We start from the raw sequence: 26,327 nt of genomic DNA, 5'->3' as shown, positions 1-26,327 counted from the left end.
ATGTTTTGAGTTTATTTTTTATTTTTATTCCTTTTTCTGGAGCAAGGAAATGTTCTAAAATTAATCATAGTGATGAATGCACAATTATGTAATGACACTATGAGCCATTGATTGTATACTTCAGATGGAGTTATTGTGTGTGAATATATCTCAATAAAATTGCAATAAAAGAAATAATGTTACAGTTAAGTTAAAAGTAAAAGGGTGTTACAGAAAAAAAAATCATAATGGAGTACTTACAGAACATAGATGAAATGGACAAATTTCTAAAAAGATCCCCAAAGTACTAAAATTCACTAAAGAAGACACAGATAATCTGAATAACCTATTTGGGTAGAGGAATTGAGTTCATAATAATAATAATTTTAAAAAGTCCCACTAAGAAAAGGTCCAGTTGGCTTCACTGGTTAGTTCTAATTTAAAGAAGAATTAGTACCAATTCTTCACAAACTCATCCCAAAAAGTAAAGAGGAGGGAAAACTACCCAAATCATTGTCGAAGGAGAGTATTACCCTAATACCAAAATCAGACAAAGAAATAACAAGAAAAAAATCTAAGTACTAATATATCATGAATACAGATGCAAAATCCTCAACAAATAATACTGAACTGAATTCAGCAATATATAAAAGCATTAAGTACCACAAGCAAGTGAGATTTACCCCAGGAATGTAAGATTAATTTAACATCCTAAAATCAATTAGTATAAATACACCACATCAAAGAAGTAAAGGACAAAAATAATTTATCATCTCAACAGACACACACAAAAAGGCATCTGGCAAAACCCAACATACCTTCATGATAAAACCACTGAGCAAACTAGAAATAGAAAGAAACTTCCTCAACCAGATAAAGAGTATGTACAAAAATTCCACAGTTAATATCATACCTAGTGTTAAAAAACTTAATGTTTGCCTCTAAGATCAAGAGCTCTCACTACTTCTATTTAACATTGTACTGTAGGTTCTAGCCAGGAAAATTAGGCAAGACAAAAAAATACAGGAAAGGAAGAAATAAAACTATCTCTATTCACAGATGACATGACTTTGTATATAGAAAATCCTAAGGAAACCAATCCCCCCACAACTCTTAGATTTAATAAACAAGTTCAACAAAGTTTTAGGATACAAGTTCAATATACAAAATTTAATTGTAATCATATACAGTAGCAATGAACAAACTGAAAATGAAATTAAGAAAGCAATTCCATTTGCAATAGCATCACAAGGAATAAAATACTTAGGAACAAATTTAATAAGAGCAAACTTTTTACTCTAGCAACTACAAACATTGTTGAAAGAAAGTAAAGTCTTAAATGAATGGAAAGACATCCTGTATTCATACATTTTAAGACTTAATATTGTTAAGATGACAGTAATATCCAAATTGATCTACAGATTCAAATCAAAGTCCCAATGGCTGTTTTTGCAGCCATGGGAAAGCTAATCAGAAAATTAATATGGAATTGCAAGAGACCCTGAATTGACTAAACAATCTTGAAAAGGGAGAACAAAGTGGAGGATTCACAATTCCCAATTTCAAAACTTACTACAAAGCTACAGTAATCAAACAGTGTGCTATTGTAAATGAAACTGTTTTCTTAATTTCATTTTTGGATTGTTCATTGGTGGTTACAGAAATAGAGTTTTGAATGTTGGTCTTGTCTCCTACAACATTGCTCAACTAGTTCATCAGCTCTAATAATTTTTTGTGGATTCTTTAGGTTTCCTATATATAACATTATGTAAAGTGTGAATAGAACAACTTCTTTTGGAATGTGGTTCCTATTATTTCTTTTTATTATCTGCATGCCCTGGCTAGAACTTGTAATACAATGTTGAATTGAACTGGCAAGGGCAAGCAACTGGAGTAATGTCACCAAGATTGAAGAGTGAGACACTCCAGGGTTCTGTCCCCCAAAGAAATTTCAAACAACAAACAAAACCTGGCAGAACCATCTTTCTCAGAGCTCCAGAAAACAGTTAAAGGGTTGCAGTAACTGTGTGAATGATGAATCAAAAGAAAGGCAATTAAAAACAGTAGGAAAACCTTGCATTACTGTTACTGCTTGTATTAGTCAGGGCTCTCTAGGGAAACAGAACCAACAGGAGACATTTGTAAATATTAGATTTTACAAAAGCATCTCACACAACTGTCAGGATACACAGTAGGGCAGGCTGCAAGCTGGCAACTCCGATGAAAGTGTTTGACGAATAACCCAGGAGAGTCTGGCTGGCTGATGTAGAGATGAAAGTCTCTCTTTCTGACTGCTGAAGTCATCACTTCTCCTTTTAAAGCCTCAACTAATTGGATTAAATTTCTCTCATTGCTGAAGACACTCCTCTTAGTTGATTGTAGATGTAATCAGTCATAGATGTAAAAAACTTACTAATGATTTAAGTCCATGAAATGTTCTCACAGTAATGGTTAGGCCAGTGCTTGCTTGGCCAGACAACTGGGCACCATTACCTGGCAAAGTTGATACATAAACCTAACCATCACACTGCTGTTCCTACATCCCCTCCCCAGCTCAGTGCAGAGACAGCCCAGGCACCCAGTGTGAGTTTCTGGTCCCAGTTCCAGAGGGAGCAGAGCAAACCTTATGATCCTATTGGGATGGAATTATGTCTGCACCAATCCATCTGGTAGAAGCATAAAAGACTATACCAGGTTGCTCACTTCTGGCTCACCAGTCCCAGAACTTGTGTTGGATGTAGAAGCAGCTCTCAGAAGAGCTAAAACAGTGTAAGAAAACAATCTAACTGCCAGTGTCTGAAGCAAATGGTTACTTGGCTTTAAAACATATACAGTAGCACCTAGAAATGGGAGGAAAGTCTGCAAATCTCCTGCATCAGGAGGGGCATTTGGAATAACTGTGTAAACTGGGAAATTTCATTATGCCACATGCACATGCCCAGGACAAAATGCATGCTCAATAAAGACCAGAGAGAACCCTATGCTTTCCACCTTGGGATTTTCTTTAGGCTCATTCTTTGGCTGGCTAAGCTCTGAAGGATAGCATTCTCACTGATCCAATCTGAAAAGGATGGAAAAGGTGACTTCATTTGTTTGTTTGTTTTCTTTTTTGTTGTTGTTGTTAGGTGCTGGCATTCAAGGAAAACTGTCATAACACTAGCTGGATGTCAGCATTAAAAAATTGAAACTTTGGTGTTTAAATTTCAGAGTTAATACATTAAAATATCAATATTTTCATTTTGCAAAAATAGTCACAAAGCATACAAAGAAAAGAAATGATGGCTCATTCAAAAGAGCAAAATAAAGTGTCAGGAGCCATCAATGAAGAAGCCCAGACTTTGGACATACCAGACAAATAATTATTTTAAAAACTGTCTTAAAATTTGCTCAATGGGATAAAAGAAACATGGATAAAGAACTAAAGGCAATTGGGAAGGATATACACGAACAAAATGATAATTTCAATAAAGACATAAAAAGCATAAAAAGGAACCAAACAGAAATACAGGAGCTGAAGATAACAATAATTGAAATAAAAAATAACTTACAGGGGTTCAACAGCAGGTTGGAAACGGCAGGAAGATTCAGTTAGGGCAACTGAAATTGTTCAATCCAAGGAGCAGAAAGAAAGAACAAAAGTGAACAGAGCTCATGTTCACACCTCTGGATGGCCTGCACTATGGAACCACTGGCAAAGAAGATCTTTAAAGGAATTTTAGTAGCTGAAGTTATGGGCATTTTGGGAGCTTATTTTGTGTTTAATAAAATGAACACAAGCCAAGATTTCAGGCAAACAATGAGCAAGAAATTTCCCTTCATCTTAGAAGTTTATTACAAATCCTTTTACCATTCTGGAATGTATGGAATCAGGCAGCAAGATCAAGAAAAGTGGATGAACAGCAAAAATTAGGACCAGTTGTCACATTCACCTTCCCATCTAAGCTGTTTGAAACCTTTGGAGGGGAGAAGAAAGATGAGCCCACCACTCTGCAGCCTATTGGCAGTCCGAAGAACATCCTACTGAATAACAGGAGTCCTTGGCCTGCAATGGCCTGCACCTCCTGGTTTCCCACCCACTATGCAAAATCCACCGCTTGTTTGTTTTCTTCTGTATTATTATTTATTGTCCAAGATTTATGTTTTACAAATTAAAGACCAAGAAGGATACACTCTATTAAAGATTTTTTCCCAATGAACAAACTTACTGGTGAAAGAATAGAAACCAGTACTATGAATATCAGAAATAATTAAAATGTCTATACAGCACATAAAGTTACTTAGCAAACTCACACACTATAAAAATAGCCTGCCTCCCTAAAACAAATCAAATTTAAATGGTTGTAGTCTAAGTACTTTTTAATCCTACATGCTGCCTAGTTGGAAGATGAGAAAGCCACTCCTTTCAGGTTGTAAGGTGCTATAAAAAGGTCCTCCAAACACATTTATATCTTCAGATATTCTAAGTCAAGGGTATTTTGAAACCTCAATAAAAAATTCAGGATACTTACTTGCATTATTCTTGTTAGCCATGGCATTCATGCCAATGTTATCAAACTTGGATCCCATATTTTCATCCAATAGGTGGCCAAACTTATAAAGAAAAAAAAAAAGAAAGAAATTTATCAGAAAACTTAAAACATGTAGGATAGTTAACTTCTTAAAGTGGTACATTAACCTTACTTACCTCTTCAGCAGATACAAAGAGGCTGGAGTCATTGAAATTTCTTTTCATTTTCTGCCTTGGTCCTGAAAAAAAGTATAACCTTAGATTATTTGGTTGTAAACCTAATGATTTATGGAAAAATGTCAATCTTTCAACATGGTTTTATTAAAAAAATTTTTTTGGCTTAAAACCTACTATTATCTTCTAGCCCCATTAGGTAACTGGCATTTGAAGACAGAAATATAACTTATTTGAGTAAGTAGATAATACCATTTTTTTTAAGTTAATATCCTAACAAAACTGTTCAGATGAAAATATTATCTTCGTGCTTTTCAGATTTGGTCACTGGTCAAGGGTTACCCTTAAGTAAAATACCACAGTGTCAGGCAAGATTAAAATTCCAACTTTACATGAATGAGTTTGGGAATATTTAAGGCAAAATGTAAATTCTGAGTGAGAAGCGTCATTCTTTGAAGTAACTGTGAAAAAACTGATACTGAAGTTATGTTTATTAGGTTATAAATTTAGTTTTGATTATACTATTCAATATAAAGTCATTCTCCTTTAAAAAAAAACTCCCTTATAAGTTTGACAACACAAACTTTGACAGTTACAGACAAAATAGTAAAATGTCTATAATACTTACTAATTTACACACATTTTAATTCAGATTATCTAAAAATACATTAACTTAGAAACACTGCTTTTATCCATTCTCACCCTTCCTGAAACAATATTATTCAGACTCTTTGCATCTTTGACATCAGTGTCTCTGGGACCACTAAAGCCACTTTTTTGATATCCTTAAAATCTCTCTTTTTAAAACAAACAGCTTTACTGAGGAATAATTACACTCTATAAACTTTAATTGATCTAAGTTTTAGGAAATTAACAGGGTTGTTCAACCATCACAATTCACCTTTAGAACATTTCCATCACCACAAAAACATCCCTTGTGCCCATATGCAGTCACCACCTGTCCCAGCTAGCCATCAATCTACTTCATTTTTATAGATTTGCCTTTTCTGGATATTTCATTTAAAAGGAATCATACAATTTGTGGTCTTTCACATATGGCTTCTTTTGGCATGTGGCATGTTCTATCATGTAGCAGTGCTTCATCCTGTTTATGGCTGAACCACTGCAAAGATTATACCACATTTTGTTTATCCAGCCACCAGTTAATGGATATTTGGGCTGTTACTCCCTTTTGACTATTATGAATAATGATGCTATGAACAATTGTGTACAAGTCTGTGTGGACATCAGAGTCACTTCTGATAAATAGTTGCTAGAGCATTTCCTCTTCATTTTTATCAAGTTTAAATGTATGGTATTTAAGAACCATTTATGATACTATTATTGCATATTTTATTTCAAGCTACAATACGATTCGCATAGTATTAGGACAGGACTGTTCGGTTCTCATTCTTCTTGTAGGTATATATCTGTGAATTCATGAGTAAGCACTTACCATACTGCTTTTTAAAAGTTTCCTTAATGTTTGCTTATAGTAATATCCAGCATTTGTAAATGTAGGGTCATACCCCCTTCTCAATATCAATTAATAAATCTGTATGAAATTAAAAAAAAAAAGTGAACAGAGACCACTGGGACACCACAAAGAACACCAATATAGAAATTATGGGAGTCCCAGACGGAAAAGAAAGAAAGGAGTAAAAAGAATATTTGAGGAAATAAAGGCTGAAAACTTTCAAAATAAAGAAAGCCATGAATATACACATCAAAGCAGCTCAAGGAATTACCTACAGGATACACTTTAAGAGATCCACACTAAAACACATTATAATCAAACTATCAAATGCCCAAGAGAAATCTTGAAAACTGCCAGAGAGAAGAAACTTGTCATGTACAAAGGAGACTCAATAAGATTAAGTGCTGATTTTTTCATCAGAAACCATGTGGACAAGAAGGAAGTAGGGTGGAATATTTAAAGCGATGAAAGAAAATAAATGCCAACCAGGAATCTTATATCCAGAGAGACTGTCTTTCAAAAATGAGACTAGATCTGCCCTACATTACACTAGATCTGCCCTACAACCAATGCTAAAGGGAGTTGTTCATATTGAAAGGAAAGAACACTAGGCAGTAGATTGAAATGACATAAAGAGACGAAGATCTCCAGTAAAGGTAACTGTGTGGGTAATTATAAATGGTAGTAATATTGTATTGTATTTTTGGTATATAACTCCACTTTTTACTTCTTACAGGTTTGAAAATGCAAATGCATAACAAGCAATGATAAATCTAAAATGTATGGCTTTGGGCACATGATGTGTAAAGATATGATTTGTAACAAGTACTACAAAGGTGGGGGGACAGAAGGATTTAGGAACATAGTTGGCATATAAAACTGAAACTAAGTCAGTATGAAGTCAAATGTGATTGTTATACAGTGTTGAATTATGTTGGTGAATGTGGCTGAAAGGGGAAGTTTTGAATTGTGTATGTTACCAGAAGGAAAGTTAGAAGATAAAATGTGGGACTGTATAACACAGTGAACCCTGTTGTAGATGATTCACTGGGGTTAATGCTACAAAGAATGTTCTTTCATGAATTACAACAAATGTATGACAATATTACAGAGTGTTAATCATAGGGTGGTATATGAGAAAAATATACCTAATGTAAACCATGGATATGGTTAACAGTAATATTTAAATATTCTTTCATCAATTGTAACAAAAGTACCACACTAATGCAAAGAGTCAACAATCATAGAGTATATGGGAATGTTGTATTTTTTACATGATTATTCTGTAAACCTACAACATCTGTAATTAAAAAAAAAATAACAATTTTAAAAAATATTATGCTAAGTGAAAGACACCATATATAAAGTACTACATATTGTATGATTTCATTTATATAAAATGTAAATACAAATAAATTTATAGAGACAGATTTAGATTAGTGATTATGCAGGACTGGGAAGGGATAGAGGGAATAAGAGGTGACTGCTGAGGGGTATGAGATTTCTCTTTCTGGAATAATGAAAATGTTCTAAAATTAATTGTGGTGATGAATGCATAACTCTGTGTTTATACTAAAAGCCACTGATTGTACATTTTGGATGGTTTTTATGGTATATGACTAGATCTCAATAAAACTACTGTAAAATGTGATTTTCTAGATTTAGGATGTTAAATTTTAGCCTCATGGTAATCTCAAAGAAAATATTAGAAAAATATACAAGAAAGAAAGGAGAAGGGACTCAAAATAGCCCACTACAAAAAATCAAATAAATATGAATATAGGCAGTAATTCAAGAAATGAGGGACAAAAAGGTATAATACATACAAAGACCAAACACCAAAACAGCAGAAGAAAGTCCTGCATTAGCAGTACTTACCTTTAATGTAAATGGATTAAACTCTCCAATGAAAAAGCAGAGATTAACAGAATGGATAAAAAAGCATTACCCAGCTATATTCTGTTTGCAAACAGTTCACCTTAAATTCAAAGGCACAATAGGTTGAAAGTGAAAAGATAAAAAATAAATTCCATGCCAATAGTAACCAAAAAAAGACCTGGTATAACTATACCAATATCAGTAAATTAAACTTTAACCCAATAACTATTACAGGGACAATGAAGGATACTAAATACTGACAAAGGGTCATTTTAACAAGAAGATAATGATTAAAAATGTATTTGCACCTAATAGCAGAGCCTGTAAATATCTGAAACAAACTGACAGATTTGAAGGGAGAAGTAGACAGATCTACCCACTGATTGTAGAAGACTTCGATACACTACTGTTTTCTAGGCTGCTCAAAGCAAATAGCATGAAATGGGTTGGGTTAAATAATGGCAAATTATTTGCTTATGGTTTTGAGGACAGGAAAATGTCCAAATCCAGGCATCATTAAGTCAATACTTTCTCCCCAAAGACTGTGACATTCTGGGTTGGCGATCCTTGCTTCCTCTGTCAGATGGCAAGGCACGTGGTAGTGTCTCCTGGTCTTATTCTTCTCTTTCAGGCTCTGTTTCAGTGTCTTGCTTCCTGTGGCTTTCTCTCTCTGTGTCTGAATTTCATTCTCTTATAAAAGACTCCAGTAATAGGATTAAGAACCATGCTGACTGAGGTGGGACATAAAAATAACTTCATCAAAAGATCCTACTTACATTGGGTTTGCACGACAAGAATGGATTTGATTTAAGAACATGTTTTTCTGGGATACATACAGCTTCAAGCCACAACAACCACTTTCAATAATGGATACAACATCTAGATAGAAGCTCAATAAGGTAATAGAAAACTTGAACAATACTATGAACCACAACAAAGCTATCAGAGCTAATAAATGAGTTCAGCAAAGTGGTGGGGTACAGGATCAACATGCAAAAACAGCAGCATTTCTAAACACTAGTAATGTACAATCTGAAAAGGAAATAAAAAAATATGCCATTTACAATAGCAACTAAAAGAATCAAATATATAGGAATAAATTTAATCAAGGATGTAAAAGACTTGTATATGGAAAACTACAAAACACTACTGAAAGAAATTAAAGAATACCTAAATAAATGGAAGGACATTCTGTATTCATGGATTGGAAGACGAAATATTGTTAAGATGTCAATGCTACCCAAAGTGGTTTATAGATTCAATAAATACCAATCAAAATTACAATAGTCTTCTTTGCAGAAGCCAATCATCAAATTCGTATGAAAGGGTAAGTGTCCCTGAAGGCCCCCAAATCCATCTTAAAAAAAGAAAAGCAAAATTGGAGGACTCACAATTATCAACTTTAAAACTTATTTCAAAGTAATCAAAACAGCATGTTATGGGTACAAGGCCACACATATAGACCAATGGAATTGAGCTGAAAGTTCAGAAATAAACCCTCACATCTATGGCAAATTGGTTTTTGACAGGAGTGCCCAGTTGACTTAATGGGGATAGAATAACTTCTTCACAAATGATGCTGGGAAAGCGAGACAGCCATATGCAAAAGAATGAATGTGGACTCCTACCTCTCACTATGTTTAAAAACATAACTCAAAATAGAGCAAAGACCTAAATATAAGAACTATAAAACTCCTAGAGAAAATATAGGGAATCTTCTTCAGGACCTTGTGTTAGGCAATGGCTTCTCAGACTTACAGCCTGAGCAAGAACAATAAAAGAAAAAAAACAGATAAATTGGACTTTATCAAAATTAAAAACTTTTGTACATGAAAGCACTTTATCAAGAAAGTAAAAAGACAACCCACAGAATGGGAGAAAATATCTGGAAACCTTACATCTGATTCGAGTTTAATACCCAGAATATACAAAGAATCAGAAATAGGCAGGGGACTTAAATAGACATTTCTCCAAAAAAGATATACAAATGGTCTATAAGCATATTAAAAGATGCTCAACATCATTAGCCATTAAGGAAATGCAAATCAAAACCACAATGAGTTACCATTTCTTACCTACTAGAATAGCTACTATTTACAAAATAAATAAATAAATAAGTTTTGGAGAGGGTGTGGAGAAATAAAAACATTTGTTCATTGTTGGTTGGAATGTAAAATGGCTCAGCTGTTGTGCAAAACAGTTTGGCAGTTCCTCAGAAAGGTAAGCATAAAGTTACCATATGGCCCGGCACTTCCATGTCTAAGTATATACCCCAAAGAATTAAAAGCAGGGACTTGAACAGATATTTTCACACTGATGTTTGTAGCAGTATTATTAACAATTGCCAAAAGGTGGAAGCAACCAAAGTGTCAGATGAATGGATAAACAAAATGTGTTATATACACAAAATGGAATATTATTCAGACATAAAAAGGAATGAAGTTCTGATGCATGCCACGGTATGGGTGAACCTTGAAGAAGTCATGTTGACTGAAATAAGCCAATCACAAAAGGACAAATGTATGAGCTCACTTATTTGAAATAATTAGAATATGTCAATTCATAAAATTAGAAACTAGAATACAGGTTACCAGGGGCCTGGTGAAGGGGTGGAGAACAGGGAGTTAATGTGGTATGGAGTTTCTGTTTGGGGTGATGAAAGGGTTTTGGTAATGGATGGTGGTGATGGTGGCATAGATTTGTGAATTCTAGAATTGAAGGTAGATAGAATAGGAAATTTTAGGTGTATATATGTTACCAGAACACACACACACACACACACACACAAACTGTACAACACAAAGAATGTATCCTAATGTAAACTATGGACTATAATTAATAGTATAATTTTAACAATTTTGCTTCCTCAGCTGTTACAAAGTACCATGAGTGCAAAGTGTTAATATTAGGGAAAACTGTGTGTTAGAAGGGGGCTGTTTATGGGGACTCTGTACTTTCTCCGTGATTTTTCTGTAAACCTACAACTGCTCTAATAACATTTTTTCTAAAATAAAGAGAATGTAAAAACAAAATGCTGGGGTAAAAAACACCTAACCAACTAAAACTGAGACTTAGTGGGTTAAGTTACCTTCCTAATATAGAGCAATGACTAAACCCTATGTCTCTTTTTACAATTCCAGTGCATTAAAAATTTTTTTTTTATTGTGATAACATGTTCAACAGAAAATTTCCCATTTTAACCAGTTGTGTGTACAATTCAGTGATATCAATTATATTTACAATATTGTGCCACCATCATCACCCATTATCAAAACTTTTTCATCACATCTAAGAGAAACTCTATACTCATTAAGCAGTAACACCCTATCCCTCCCTCCCACCCCTCAGCCTTATAATCTTTAATATATTTTCTGTCTCTATGAATTTGTTTATTCTAGGTATTCCACATAAGTAAAATCAAACAATATCTGTCCTTTTGTGTCTGCCTTATTTCACTTAACTTGATGTCTTCAAGGTTCATCCGTGTTGTAGCAAGTATAAGAACATTTCTTATTATGACTGAATATATTCCATTGTATGGATATAACACGTTTTGTTTATTCAATCATCTGTTGATGAACACTTAAACAGAGGTGTACAAATATTGGTTCAAGTTCCTCTTCTCAATTCTTTTGAGTATATACCTCAAAATGGGATTGCTGGGTCATATGGTAATACTGTGTTTAACTTTCTTGGGAACCACCAAACTGTTTGCCACAGCAGCTGTACCACTTTACATCCCCACCCACAATGTATGAGAGTTTGTATTCCCTGTACTTTAAACTATAATATGCTTCCTTATCACTTCCTAGTTCATAAATTCTAAACAGAATATACTTTTCAAATTCAATACACACTTTTTTCCTTTTTTCATGATTTTAACAAGGATCTTGTGGCTCATGAGTGCCTCAGAAAACTGGTTTAGCAAAATAAAGTGCTGTGTTAACATTCATTAACATGGGTATGCATTTCTAACTTGATTTAAGATCAAAAGCTCATGTTTGAAAAGAAGATACTAATTGAAAGTTTCCTAAAATAATAAACAATTACTTGATTCTGGAGTTCATCTAAATTTAAATTTTAAAGAATTTTATTTATTTTAAAGTGGTTTTCAAACTTGAAGGAAATATTTTAGTAAGACTGAGAAAATTTGCAAATGACTTAAAATCATTTTTAATAAAAGTTAAAATTGATAGATTAATTGAATTTTTATCATAAAAATATCTATTGTGTACACGAAGTGTCTAAGTAATTTTGCTACCCACTATATATATTCAAAACAAATCTCTAAATCCTTTCATTTACAACTTTATATTCTAAAGAATGTTTTCCCTGTATTAATAAAAAATGCTACACTGATGTTTATTAGAAGAAATAACTTCTCTAAATTGCTTTAACCTTTCTGTGAAATGAAGCGTGGGTTCATGTAACAGCAAGTAATGAAGATGCTACTTAAGGAAAATATAATGACTACGTAAATTGTTAAAAATTCATTTTCTCTATATGATTTACTAAGTCAGACCACTGGAAGTCACCTCTATAAACATCAGAACTTTCCTCTTCCAGACCTTTTACCAGTCCAAGGACACTGACTAGCTCTGAAGTGCAGTCACCTTTTGTTCCATTATCATACTTCTTCATTCCCTCTGGGCCTGGAGAATTTGGAAGGCCCCCAAATCCAAGTCTACTGTCCAGCCTTCTTGTTTTCCTGAATCCCCAGTCTTCTGAAGGTGTTTGATGTGTCAGAGACCTTCAGAAAGCCTGTGTTGTACTGTAATATTTTATGAACAAGGAAAGAAAAATCCTGAATATTGTATTTTCCATCTCAACTGAAATAGTACATGTCAAAGAAACTATCTAATATATATGAAATTCATATTCACACATCTCTTTAGGAATAGGTTTCCCTTCAACATTTTGCCAGTAAATAATTAAATAAAACAATTATTATAAGGTCACAAATGGCAAGAAATTTAAATTTACTTTCCTGCAGCATTCAAAATATATTTTACATGCTTGAACTTTAATAAGTTACATAATGTATGCATTGTATGTGTCTTACTACATGATCAAATCACACTGAAAAATGTGATATACTATACGGAAAATACATTGTTCATAGACATAGATTAATGACCATGATGGTATCCCCAAATATTTCATATGCTAATGCTAAATGATCAGGTTACACCTGTAATCTGGTTAGAGTAAGATTCTTAGAACACCTGGTATGAACACACTTTATTTTTACAAATGTATTATGTCACCACTGCCAGAAACATTCTTGTAAATTTGTCTGATTAAAAAATGGCTGGAGAACATTTTTTTATGTAAAAGACCATTCAAGATAGAGACCTCTATGCCAAGTTCCAGCCCAGAAGGAATGTTTGATTACTTACTTAAATTACAAAGACCTTCACTTATGAGTTTTTCAAAATGTGTCATAATAGTATAAACTGGAAATACAAGCTGGAAAGGTGAGGGAAAAAGACACTGTCTTGAATGCTATAAAATAAACACTAGATCTTTGGCTCTTACACTCTGCCCCACCCCACCCCCCATGAAAAGCAAACTAACTTTAAAAAACTTATTTGTGTTTTTTGTTTCTTTGTTATTTCATCTTTTATTACAACATGCTCAAACCTGATGGCTTATGTTTTAAAAATTTGCCTACAAAGCATCACTTATGGGTTCCTGTACAGAAGAATGTGTATTTATCTCAAGAGTATCACTCTGAAATTCACCTTGCAAATAGCTTTCATACATCTACAATTTTTTCTATTTTTCTCCCACCAGCAGGTACTCAATAAATAGTTATTGAGTGAATATAAAGCTCAGTAAAGTGCCTTAATTTATCTTACCAATAATACACCTTCCACCTTAACGTCTGACCTTAAAACAGTTCCTATGTCAAATCAACAATTTTAGGATGGAGACGCAGCTCTAGCTATCTGACTTCATGTGAAAAATGGCTGATGCAGAAGTGAGTGTCCAGTGGGGGGTGTAGTCATGGTACTCGCTGAAGGAAATGAAGAGGAGAACACTGAAGACATTAAAACCCAGGTGATCTTGCAGCTACAACCTGTGCAACAAGGTTTCTTTATCAATGGACACTTTTACAACAGGATTTATGAAGCAGGGTTGGAAAACAACACAGCAGTTGTGGAAGTAGAAACTCACAATAATCAAAACTGAAAAAGGGATTGACACAAGCACTGTAGAAGCAAATGAGGATATGGAAATTGCTTACCCCATAATTTGTAAGGAGAGCAAAGCCATCTTCCTCTGGAAGAAGTTTGTATGTCCAAGAATAAATGTGAAGTGTGTCAGGTTCAATGATCAGTTGATCAGCCCCAAACATTTTGTTCATCTAGCTGGCAAGTCCACCTGAACGACTAGAAGAGAGTCATTCATCTGGGTGGAATCACTCTCAGGAAAATGATGAACTTCAGTCAGATTGATTTTTACCACATGACAGGGTTTGCACCAATACCTGCAGAAGCACCAAATTCGATCTTTTCATCAGCAGTGAAAGAGCTCCTGTGCCAGGACAGAAGACAAGTGTGTAACCCATTTCAGTAGATGGTAGCAGCACACAGATGGCCATCTCAGAGGGGAACATGGAAGAAGCAGGGCTGGAATGGAACTCAGCTCTCACTGCTGCTGTCATCATGGCCACAGAGGAGGGTGTGAAGAAAGAGGAAATATCAGAGGACACTTTGATGTTCTGGAAAGGAATAGCTGATGTAGTGCTGATGTAAAAGATTGTCTGCAATACATAGAAGGTAATACAGGAGCTACTCAGAGGAACTCAGCAGCAACTCATCCAGGGTTCCTTCCAGGTCACAGATGCTGCTGTTCTCAACAACGTAGCACATACATTTGGCTAAATGGATACCAACAAGAAGGTTTTGGACAACAGAAGGAACCCAACAAAGCAGGGAAAAGAGCAGTTTCTCTATACAATGACAGACTTGGGATGGCAGTTGGAAGAACAGAAGAAGTAATCTCAGGATCTTGGGCTGAAGTTTCAGGTTGTTCAAAATATGATACTGATGCCTGTGAGTACTCCTAAGCCCCACAAAAGGCCCCAGCTCCAGCAGCCAGCCTCCACTACTGTCTTGAGCCCTTCTCCTCCTGTCCAGCAGCCTCAGTTCACAGTCATCTCACCAATCACCATCACCACAGTGGGTCAGTCAATTTCCATAGGCAGTATTCCAGTGGCCACCCTGTGCCAGGGATCCAGCCCTGTGACTGTAAACACATTGCCTTCTGGCCTTCAGTTCTTCCACTATGTCACCGTGATCTCCTCTGCCAAGAGCAGCTCACCAAACACAATGACATCCACCCTTCATCTAGTTTGGCTCTGCTGAGCTCCACTGCCATGCAGGATGAGAGTACCCTGGGCAACAGGACCAGCATGGTGAGCCCTATGGAGTTGATGGCTATGGAGTCTGAACCGACCTCAGCAACCAAGGCTGTTGGAAGCACCTCAGAGGATGGGCAGACCAGCACTGAGATTGACCCAGACCCAGACCCAGAGATTCAGGATACTGAGGGTGAAGCAATCATTTTGGAGACAGCACTCAAGACTGAGGAGAATGTTGTGGCTGAAATGGAAGGACACTAGCATCAAGTCCACAATGTGGAGATTGTGGTCTTGGAGGATTAATTGGGGATCATGGGGCCAGGAAATATGTTTTGGTTTGGAATTTTAATATTTATTTTTATCACTGCCCCACTCATTTCCACATAGGATCCCTTTTTTTTAAAAAGAACAACAAAATCTTGCGGTAACTGAAAACGTTGGTCCCTCCCACACCCTCATTGAAAAATGTGTAAAGCAAGCTGCCCTTACAGAAGTTGAGAGTAGGTCACTCAGTGTCCTAATCCTCTTACCTCAAGAAAGTTATTTCCTTTAGGGGAGACATCAAAATAACCAAAAATCCTGTCCAGAAAGCTCTTCCCTGGCTAGTCTGGCTATGTATGCATGTTGTTTTATTTTTGTGAAGGTGCACTGACCAAACTCTGGAACACAGATCTGGCACTGGAAGGGAACTCACTCACCTGTGTATGCAGAAGGGTACTTTATTTTGTATCTTGGAAAAGAGCCCTCAGGGGCCAATGTGAAACTAGAAACAAAGGAAAGTTGATCTCTGCTTGAAAGAAAGATGGCATACCAACAGCAACTTAAAAAGGGAAGTGCTTTGGCCAGGATGGGGCAAGGAAATTATCTTACTTCTAAAAATGTGACTGAAACCTCTTAAGATCTCTGAAGGTTACCATCATGGGTAACCATGGGTGCCAGTTTTGAGGAGAGACAGGTGATGAGTGGAAGGGTACAGCTCCACAGACCAAGTAGGCAGCAGTGGGCCTGTGGCTTTGCAGAAATAGAAATCCAGGGATGCTGCAATGGAGCTTTGGGATTGAAGGTAGTAACTCACCTCCCCAGCCACCTCCCACTCCCTTGTCAAAGCACTTAACCTCCTAAATTGAGATCAGTTGATTCACTTGCAAACTGTGTGATGTGGTAACAATTACTCTGGTTCTTGCACTGTGGATTTGCGGCCATCATTTTTACTGCATGACTCCAGGGGCAGAAGAGTTCCTCATCCAGACCAGCTGCCATTTTTGGTGGGGACCTTTTTGGCTTTGGAACCAAAACTAGCCAGTCATTTAGTGCTTCTTCTTGTTCTGCCCTCCATCCCTCAACACTTAACGGCATTTGTCTCCTAGATACCATGCTTGTGCCAGTTTGAATGTATTGTGTCCCCCAAACACCATTATCTTTGATGTAGTCTTGTGGGGCAGACATTTTGGTGCTGATTAGATTTGCTTGGAATGTGCCCCATCCAGCTGTGGGTGATGACTCTGATGAGATACTCCCATGGAGGCATGGCCCCACCCATTCAGGGTGGGCCTTGATCAGTGGAGCCATATAAATGAGCTGACTCAAAGAGAAGGAACTCAGTGCAGCTGTGAGTGATGTTTTGAAGAGGAGCAAGCTTGCTAGAGAGGAACATCCTGGGAGAAAGCCATTTTGAAATCAGAACTTTGGAGCAGACACCAGCCATGTGCCTTCCCAGCTAACAGGTTTTCCGGACACCAGTGGCCATCCTCCAGTACCCGATTACTGATACGTTACCTTGGACACTTTACAGCCTTAAGACTGTAACTGTGTAGCCAAATAAACCCCCCTTTTATAAAAGCCAATCCATCTCTGGTGTTTTGCATTCCTCAGCATTAGCAAACTAGAACAATGCTCTTCAGTTTTTTGTTCATTGGAAGAAGTGACAGGTGCCTGCCTGCCTTCATCCCCTTTTAGATTGATTTATACCATTTAAACACAGATGTTTCTGTGAGATATTGAGCTCATTTAAAAACAAAAAAAACCCACTTAAGCTTAGGAGGGAAAATTCAAACATCTCTCCTCCACCCCCACCCACCCCCACCCCGGCTACCCTCCAGTCATTCCTGAGGCACTGAGTTAAGTGTCTCCTTCTGAGGGAGTTGGACTCCGTGGGAAAGAAACATTGTTTGCGACATTATCTTATAGGAAATGTACCAGGAATGTCAATAATAACGTCTTGTGGTGGTGGTGGTGGGGGGGGGTCTGTTTTCTTTCCTTTTTTTACATGCTGTGATTTGTGATTCCCTCTCTTTGACCCTCTTCAGTGTTTGGGGCAAGAGTGGACCCTGGTTTTTCTTTCTTTGATTGCATTGTTTACTGCACTTGGGAAAATACAGGGAAACTGCAGACCATTTAGAGGAAAAATAGGTTAAAAAGAAAGCACACACCTTAGGAGTGGGAGGATTTTTTTCTTTTTAATTAAAAACAAAACTTTGACCTGTAGTTTATTTTCTTTTTTAAAGAAGGCACCCACCTAAAGCCATGTTTCTTCCAAAAGATGTTGAAAACCTGGTCAGACAAGTGAAAATTGTGTTCTGCCAGCTCTCATATGGCTGTATATAGCCAGAGAATCCCTCTAATTTGGGAGGATCAATCTTAGAAGCCTATAAGGGTAAGATTCCTGAACCCCATAAAATTATGGTATCCAGCTGTAAAATTGTGTGGGGTTTTATTTTTTTTTTCCAAAATATTTAATAAGCTTAGCAGTTAGCTTAGAACAGATCTTTGGCCCTTTATTTAGCTTTCGTAATTAAAAAAAAAAATTCTAAGACTGGAACTACTTACTACTTGAACCTGGAAAGACATATCTCATCCCCATTGTGGTTCTTAGGGACACTATTCTCTTTCCCAGAGGTGACGGGGCCAGTTTGGGACAGGAGAAGAGCCCCAGAGAAAACTGACACACTAGCTCAGCTTCCTTCCTTTCCTCAAAGCTGTAAGTGTTTTAAGGTAGGGTGAGCATCATGCTTCCAGACAAGAGAGCTCCTCCTTTTAAAGCCAGAGTCAGTTTACTTTCACTCTCTGAATATTCTGGCTGGTGAAAATACATGAACTGGATTGTATTACTGGTCTTCCACTAGCCTGTTGTTATTATTAGATGCTGTGGCACTGTCTTGTTCAGTGTGGGTTCCCTCACAGCCCTGGTCTATATGATCTCAGACAAGGCGAGACATATTCAAGTCATTAATATGTGCACAAACAAGTGCAATGACTCACTCCTCAAGCTGACTTACCAGCAGTCTTCTATCTTTCTATCCATTTGTTAAACATTGATAAGTATCAACAAAAAAAAGTCAACAAATCGAATCTGCCACCAAAGGCACTATCAATTATACTCAAAATCAGTTATATAAAGATCAATCAATAAATCCCTCTTAGAGTTGGATGCTAGAGAAAAGTTTGTATCATTTGAGAAAGAGGTATGCTTTTTTATTGACTACCAATACTATGATTTTCATTTATTCCGGATTGCCAGGAAGCCTAGAACCAAATGTTGCATTCAATTCTGACAAAATGATCTCCTTCACTCCTTGAAAATTATTTACTTACCTTTTTTCAAGAATTACAGTGACTTTCCTTTCTGAAAGTACATGAGCACCTCCAGGGTGCAGTGTACAAATAAGACATGGCCCCTACTCTCCCACTTATATTTCTGTTGCTAATTACAAGGCAGAAAATTCAAAAGGCCAAATGAGTGGTGGAATGACAACAAGCTAAGCAAACAATAGCAATCTTTTTTTTCCATAAGTAACTGTTTATCATCATCTCTGTATCAGGCACTTGGGAGACATTTTACATACACAACACAATGACCCTGCAAATTAAGCATTATTATTCTTATGTTAATGTGAGTAAAATGAAGCTCTTACACAGGACTTGACACACAAAAGGTATTCAGTAAATACTTCTTGCATTAATAAAGCCCACTGAAGTGCCCTATTTTACAGAGGTAAGAAATTAAGACATGGTAGAGCATTATACTTATCTCAAGAGTTTCCTAAAGAATGCCCAAATTCAGTTTCATAAAGTTAATAATGTTGAGACTGGTTTCTCCCAAACTTAAGAGTAGACTTTATAAAACACAGTTCAGTAGTCAATTCTTCTGGATAATTAACAAGGATACAAAAGTATAGGGAATTTTTTTGAAAGTAAAGGAAATTTCAAGAATTATACAGCAAGAATATTTGACTACTGTCTTGACAATTTTAAAAAATTATTGAGAAGAACCTAAGATGGCAGCTAGGTGAGACAGGGCAAAATAACACCTCCGTGAAAAATACTAGATAAAAACCAGAAAGTGACCCAGAACACCACTTCCAGTGATGTACCAGCTGGGCAAGGTCTGCTAAGCCCATGGGGACCATGCACTTGGTGAAACCGGGAGTCTGCATTCTGAAACGAGTGAGCAAGCCAGCTGAAAGTCCTGTGACCATGCTGCAGTGTGGGGAAACTGAGGGTTGGTGTTTGGAGACGGACTAGTTCTTTAAAAAAAAAAAAAAAAAAACAGCGAGTGGCTGCAGATATGGCAGTGAGAACTGCGCAGTGAAGCACTGCAGGAGTGGGCTGTAGCCAACGCCTCGGTGTCTGGCATGGAGGATAGCCCTCCCCACACCCACTGCTGATTGTCTCAGGGCCAGAGGGACAGACAGGAGAGCCAAAAGGAGAAAGAAACCACGCCCCTTGCAGCCGGCTTCCCGGCATGCTGGCGACACTCCTGCCCGGGGCTGGACCCACAGCCCAGAGCCATGCCAGGAAACCCAGTCTGACAGGGAGTGTATCCCACAGCACCACGCACACACCACAGTATCGGCCGTGGACAGTGGCCTTGGGTGCACCCACAGCTAGTTGTCCCGGAGCCAGGAAGGCGGAGCTGTTCAAAAAGGGGTGGGGGGTTGAAACGCCCCATTCAGCCATTTTTGCATCAGGCTGGGAATGCCCCTGCATGGCTCAGCAGCCCAGGGCTTCCCTTGAGGGAGGGCACGCACTTGTGACGTAGCACAGCCTTCCCTCAGCAGAGGTCCTGGAAGATCACAGCTGACAACAGGGGCCTGCTCAGAAAACCCAGGAACCCTATGTCAATGCCGGGGACTTGTGAGTCAGCGGCAGAGAAAATCTGTGGCAAGACTGAAATGAAGGCTTAGACTCTTGCAACAGCCCTGAATCTCCGGGAACACCTGGGAGGTTTGAATATTAAAGCTGCCCTGCCACCCTAACCACCCAGACAAACGCCCCACATTCAGGGCAGACAGCACCAACAACACACCCAAACTGAGTGCACCATTGAACCCCACAAGAATCATTTCCCCACACACCAAAAAGACAAAATTGAGAAGAACTGACTTGAGGGGAATAGGTGACTCACAGATACCATCTGCTGGTTAGTTAGAGAAAAGTGTATGCCACCAAGCTGTAGATCAGAAAAATTAGATTGGTATTTTTTATAACTTGAAAGAACCCTATCAAGCAAAGCAAATGCCAAGAGGCCAAAAACAACAGAAAATCTTAAAGCAGTTGATAAAACCAGAAGATATGGAGAACCCAAACCCAAACACCCAAATCAAAAGATCAGAAGAGACACAGTACTTGGTGCAATTAATCAAAGGACTACAGTCAAAGAATGAGAGCATGGCACAGGATATAAAGGACATGAAGAAGAACATGGCACAGGATATAAAGGACATAAAGAAGACCCTAGAAGAGCATAAAGAAGAACTTGCAAGAGTAAATAAAAAAATAGAAGATCTTATGGAAATAAAAGAAACTGTTGGCCAAATTAAAAAGACTCTGGATACTCATAATACAAGATTAGAGGAAGTGGAACAATGTCTCAGTGTCCTAGAGGACCACAGAACAGAAGATGATAGAACAAAAGAATGGAGAAAAAAATCAAAAAAATCAAAATGGATCTCAGGGATATGATAGATAAAATAAAACATCCAAATTTAAGACACATTGGTGTCCCAGAAGGGGGAGAGAAGGGTAAAGGTCTAGAAAGAGTATTCAAAGAAATTGTTGGGGAAAACTTCCCCAACCTTCTACACAATATAAATACACAAAGCATAAATTCCCAGCGAACTCCAAATAGAATAAATCCAAATAAACCCACTCCAAGACATATTCTGATCAGAATGTCAAATACTGAAGAGAAGGAGCAAGTTCTGAAAGCAGCAAGAGAAAAGCAATTCACCACATACAAAGGAATCAACATAAGACTAAGTTGTGACTACTCAGTGGCCACCATGGAGGCGAGAAGGCAGTGGCATGACATATTTAAAACTCTGAGAGAGAAAAATTTCCAACCAAGAATATTTTATCTAGCAAAACTCTCCTTCAAATTTGAGGGAGAGCTTAAATTTTTCACAGACAAACAAATGCTGAGAGATTTTGCTAATAAAAGACCTGCCCTACTTGAGATACTAAAGGGAGCCCTATCAACAGAGAAACAAAGCAAAGAGAGAGATACATAGAGAATTTTAACAGACATATATAGAACATTACATCCCATATCACCAGGACACACATTTTTCTCTAGTGATCATGGATCTTTCTCCAGAATAGACCATAAGCTAGGACATAAAACAAGCCTCAATAAATTAAAAAAAAAAAAATTGAATATACTCAAAGCATATTCTCCAACCACAATGGAATACAAATAGAAGTCAATAATTTTTGCATTGTAACTCCACTATTTACTTCCTACATGATATAAAATACACAAACTCTAATGACAAATCAGTGGTTTTGAACTCAACGTAAAATATGTAATTTTAGACAACTATATAAAGGTGGGGGAATGGAGGAGTATAGGAACATAGTTTATGTGTCCTATTGAAGTGAAGGTGGTATCAAAGAAAAACAAGATTGTTACGGATTTAAGAGGTTAATTTTAAGCCCCACAGTAAACACAAAGAAACTATCAGAGAATATGACCATAGAGATGAAAAGTAGAGTATGAGTTAAGAGAAATGGGGGAAGGGGCAATGGGGAGTTAAGAAATGAGTGTAGGGTTGCTGTTTGAGGTGAAGGGAAGTTTCTAGTAATGGATGGTGGGAAAGAGCATTACAACATTCTAAAGGGGATTAATCCCACTAATGGAATGCCAGGGAGGGGGGTGAAATGGGAAGATTTAGGCTGTACATATGTTTCCACAATTGGAAAAAAAAAAAAAAAAGAGTCTATATAGGTGACAGTTGAATGCCAAGGATGAACCTGGTTGGGATTGGAGGATGGAGGACAGGAGGCTCAAAGGGGCACAGTTGAGACATAAGGAAAAGGAAATACAGAAAGTAAGCTTTGTATCATTGTTGAATCTCTTGTACTTCTTAGCTGTGCTTAATGGGATTGCATAAAAGAATGTTCTTGTTCATGGGAAGTATATATGTGAATTAAAGTGTTTGTTCAAGGATGTGTGCAGCTAGCTCTCAGATGTTCAGAAGACAGAGAAATAGATGATGGATGATAGATAGGGAGGGAGGGAGGGTGGGAAAGAAATAACGATGTGACAGCATGTTAAAGTTGGTGGATTGGGCTATCGGGGGAGGGGGGTCAGGGTATGATGGAGTTCTGTGTATGGGGTTAGTATTGTTTTTGCAACTGTTCCTATAACTTTGAATTTATTTCAAAAAAAAAATGCAAATGGCCCCACACTGCTGGGGCCTCTCACCTCTGACCTTTCTTTTCTTGCAAGAGTGCCCACATGTTCTCTCATATGTGTATCTAATAAATTTTCTACCTGCAGAAACAAAAACAAAAACTAAAACAAAACAATGAAACATACTTATAAGTATTGACCTAGAGGGGTTCCAACATTTCATTCACATCTACAAATTTCAGGAAAAAGTATATGAACTATGATTCCACTTTTCAAAGAAACAACACAATAAAATTTATGTATGTTTATACATGCATATGTGTGGCCACAAGAAATTTGATAAGGTGAGGACTATCACACCACAAGCAAGGTACCATGTCAAAATTTGAGGGGAAAATGTGGAAATAAAATCCTCTCTGGAAGCGACGGCCAAGTCCCTGGGAAGGAAGATATGGTTGCCATCATTTGGTACACACAGGGTGGGGAGGCGCTGCTTGTTGGCACTTGAACCTGGGCCTTGATGGCAGGTCCCTCTGCATGCTTTTGGTGGTGACATGGAGCTGTAGGAGTTGGGTATCCAAGAGGAATGTGGCCTGTTCAGCTTCATCACTTCAGAAGAGTGACCCTCACAGCTAGATGTGCAGCAGGTGATCACTGTGGGACTCATGAAGCTGCAGCACTGGGGTCAGGAGACTGCTGGTATTGTGACCAGTGATGGGAATACAATGTCAACATTCAAATCACATAAGGGTATGGGTCTTGTAAATCACATTTTAATCAAGATAATTTAAAGAAATTATATATTCAAGTCTTGGAATTGGACATATGAGTTATGCAACTACAGGAAAATGTGAATTACAAAATTGCCAGATTTTTGTTGTTGAAACACTTCATGGGAAAATAGCAGTGACACACAATGGTGAATTGGTAAATGCTGCCCAATTAAGGAAAAAGATTCTAAGTCATGATGTTGGTCTGTCAACAAGTTCTGCTGGTGAAATGATTACCCAATTATTGGCATATAACTCCTCCTCAGGAATGAGATGGCATCCCAGAATGGTAGCTAGGATTAAAGACATAATGAAGTTCCCCACCTGGGGAATTACTGATATTCTCACAGGTATTGGGGTCTACCAATTTAGAAGGCTGAACCTTTGATCTTGGGGCTTGCCCTCATGAAGCTTGTTGCTGCAAAGGAGAGGCTAACCCTACTTACAACAGTGCCCAAGGGTCACCCCTACCTCTTTTGATGCTCAGATGTGGCCTGTCTCTCTAAGCCAACTCTGCAGGTAAACTTACTGCCCTCCCTCCTATGTGGGACATGACTCCCAGGGGTGTAAATCTCCCTGGCAACACAGGACATGACTCCTGGGGATGAGCCTGGACTCAGGATCATGGAATTGAGAAAGCCTTCCTAAACAAAAGGGGGAAGAGAAATGAAACAAGATAGATTTCCAGTGGCTGAGAGGTTTCAAATGGAGTTGAAAAGTCATTCTGGAGGTTATTCTTGTGTGTGTGTGTGTGTGTGTGTGTATCCCTTTTTAGTTTTTAGTTTATTAGAATAGCTAGAAGGAAACATCTGAAGCTGTTGAGCTGTAATCCAGTGTCCTTGCTTCTTGAAGACAATCATATAACTATATAGCTTATGGGGGGAATGGGGAGATAGGATGTTTTGGGTGTTCTTTTTTACTTATATTCTTATTTTTTATTTTTGGAACAATGAAAATGTTCAAAAATTGTCATGATGGATGCACAACTATATGATCATACTGTTGAACAACTGATTGTACACTGTGGATGACTGTATGGTATGTGAATATATCTCAATAAAACTGAATTTAAAAAAACTTAATGAAGGAGGCATCTACAGCATACTCCCTGCTTATCATGCACAGAGATGTTATTTATGCAGTCCAAGATCCTTATGGAAATCTGCCTGTATGCATTGGTCATCTTATTCCTGTATCTGATATAAATGAAAAAGGGAAAGAACTCTCAGAAATGGAAGGATGGGTGGTATCTTCAGAATCTTGTAGCTTTTTATCTATTGGTGCAATATATTACCATGAAGTATTGCCTGGAGAATTTGTGAAAATATCAACATAGTGTCCAACTGTTGATACTATATCAAGGCCTGAAGGAAATCCAATGGCTTTTTGTATATTTGAATATGTACCAGATTGTATATTTTAAGACCAAATGATTTACATGGTAATATACTGCTGTGGTCAGCAGTTGGCAATTGAAACACCTGTGGATGCAGATTTGGTCAGCACTGTTCCCAAATCTGCTACGCCTGCTGCCCTTCTTTACACAAGAGAGTGTGGAAGTGCTGTGTAAAAATTGCTAGGTAGGAAGAAACTTCATTCAGCCAAATATATGCTTAAGACCACTTGGTGTTACAGAAATTTTGGAGTATTGTCAAACAACTTTATGGGCAAAAGAATTGTTCTTGTGGATGATTCTATTGTGAGAAGCAATACCATCTCTCCCATAATAAAATTGCTCAAAGAATCTGGTGCAAAAGAGGTACACATTCGAGTAGCCTTACCACCAATTAGATATCCATGCTTCATGGGAATAAACATTCCCACAAAAGAACAGCTTATTGCCAACAAGCCAGAATTTGATCATCTTACAGAATATTTAGGAGTGAAGAGTATTGTATATCTGTCAACAGAAGGACTGGTTTCATCTGTACAAGAAGGGGCAAAATTTTAAAAACTGAAAGTGGAAAAGCAAGAAATTATGATACAAGAAAATGGGAATTGTCTGAAATGTTTCAAAAAGAGCAGCCATTGTACAGCTTGTCTCACTGGAGAACACCCTGTGAAATTGGAATGGTAGTTGGTGGGGGCAAATATGTCATTTCAAGATATAAAGTTCATCAAGAAGTTATAGTAGTTACAACTTATTATTGAGTTACTCTTACTCAGTTGGTAAAATGTAAAATTCTCTATGTTTATGTTTACCTTTGTGAGTTTTGGGATTTTTCTGAAAATGTTACCAAATTGCTATGCTTTCTTTAATAATCCTAGATAAATATTTTGGTGTTATCTAGGGAAAAATCCTCTCTGTAATATTAATTTGAATATATAATCATTGAACGAATAAATGTTTAACTACTAGATACTACAATGAGCAAAAAAAAGTCTACATGATTAGGTACTGTGATTGTGGCTTAATTTCTTCATGAATTTTCTGTTGTAAATTTAATAAAGGTTAATGTTTTAATATACTTTCCATATTTAAACTACAAAACAAAAGACTCTGGATACTCATAATATAAAATTAGAGGAAGTGGAACAAT

The 26,327-nt window shown here is 37.2% G+C and overlaps 1 protein-coding gene and 2 pseudogenes across 1 annotated transcript; all 3 read left to right on the top strand.

The window, feature by feature from the left end:
- The first annotated feature begins 3,646 nt into the window (after positions 1-3,646).
- LOC119535919 (protein CEBPZOS-like) lies at positions 3,647-3,889 on the top strand. The gene has a single exon (XM_037838301.1). The coding sequence runs from the start codon at positions 3,647-3,649 to the stop codon at positions 3,887-3,889; it is 243 nt and encodes an 80-aa protein (XP_037694229.1).
- Positions 3,890-13,983: 10,094 nt separating this feature from the next.
- LOC119538826 lies at positions 13,984-15,687 on the top strand (annotated as a pseudogene).
- Positions 15,688-23,571: 7,884 nt separating this feature from the next.
- Positions 23,572-25,864, top strand: LOC119538498 (annotated as a pseudogene).
- Positions 25,865-26,327: the final 463 nt, after the last annotated feature.

Source organism: Choloepus didactylus, chromosome 6 (genome assembly GCF_015220235.1).
Source record: "Choloepus didactylus isolate mChoDid1 chromosome 6, mChoDid1.pri, whole genome shotgun sequence".
Classification (NCBI taxonomy): Eukaryota; Metazoa; Chordata; class Mammalia; order Pilosa; family Megalonychidae; genus Choloepus; species Choloepus didactylus.
This window is presented reverse-complemented; position numbering and strand designations above follow the sequence as displayed.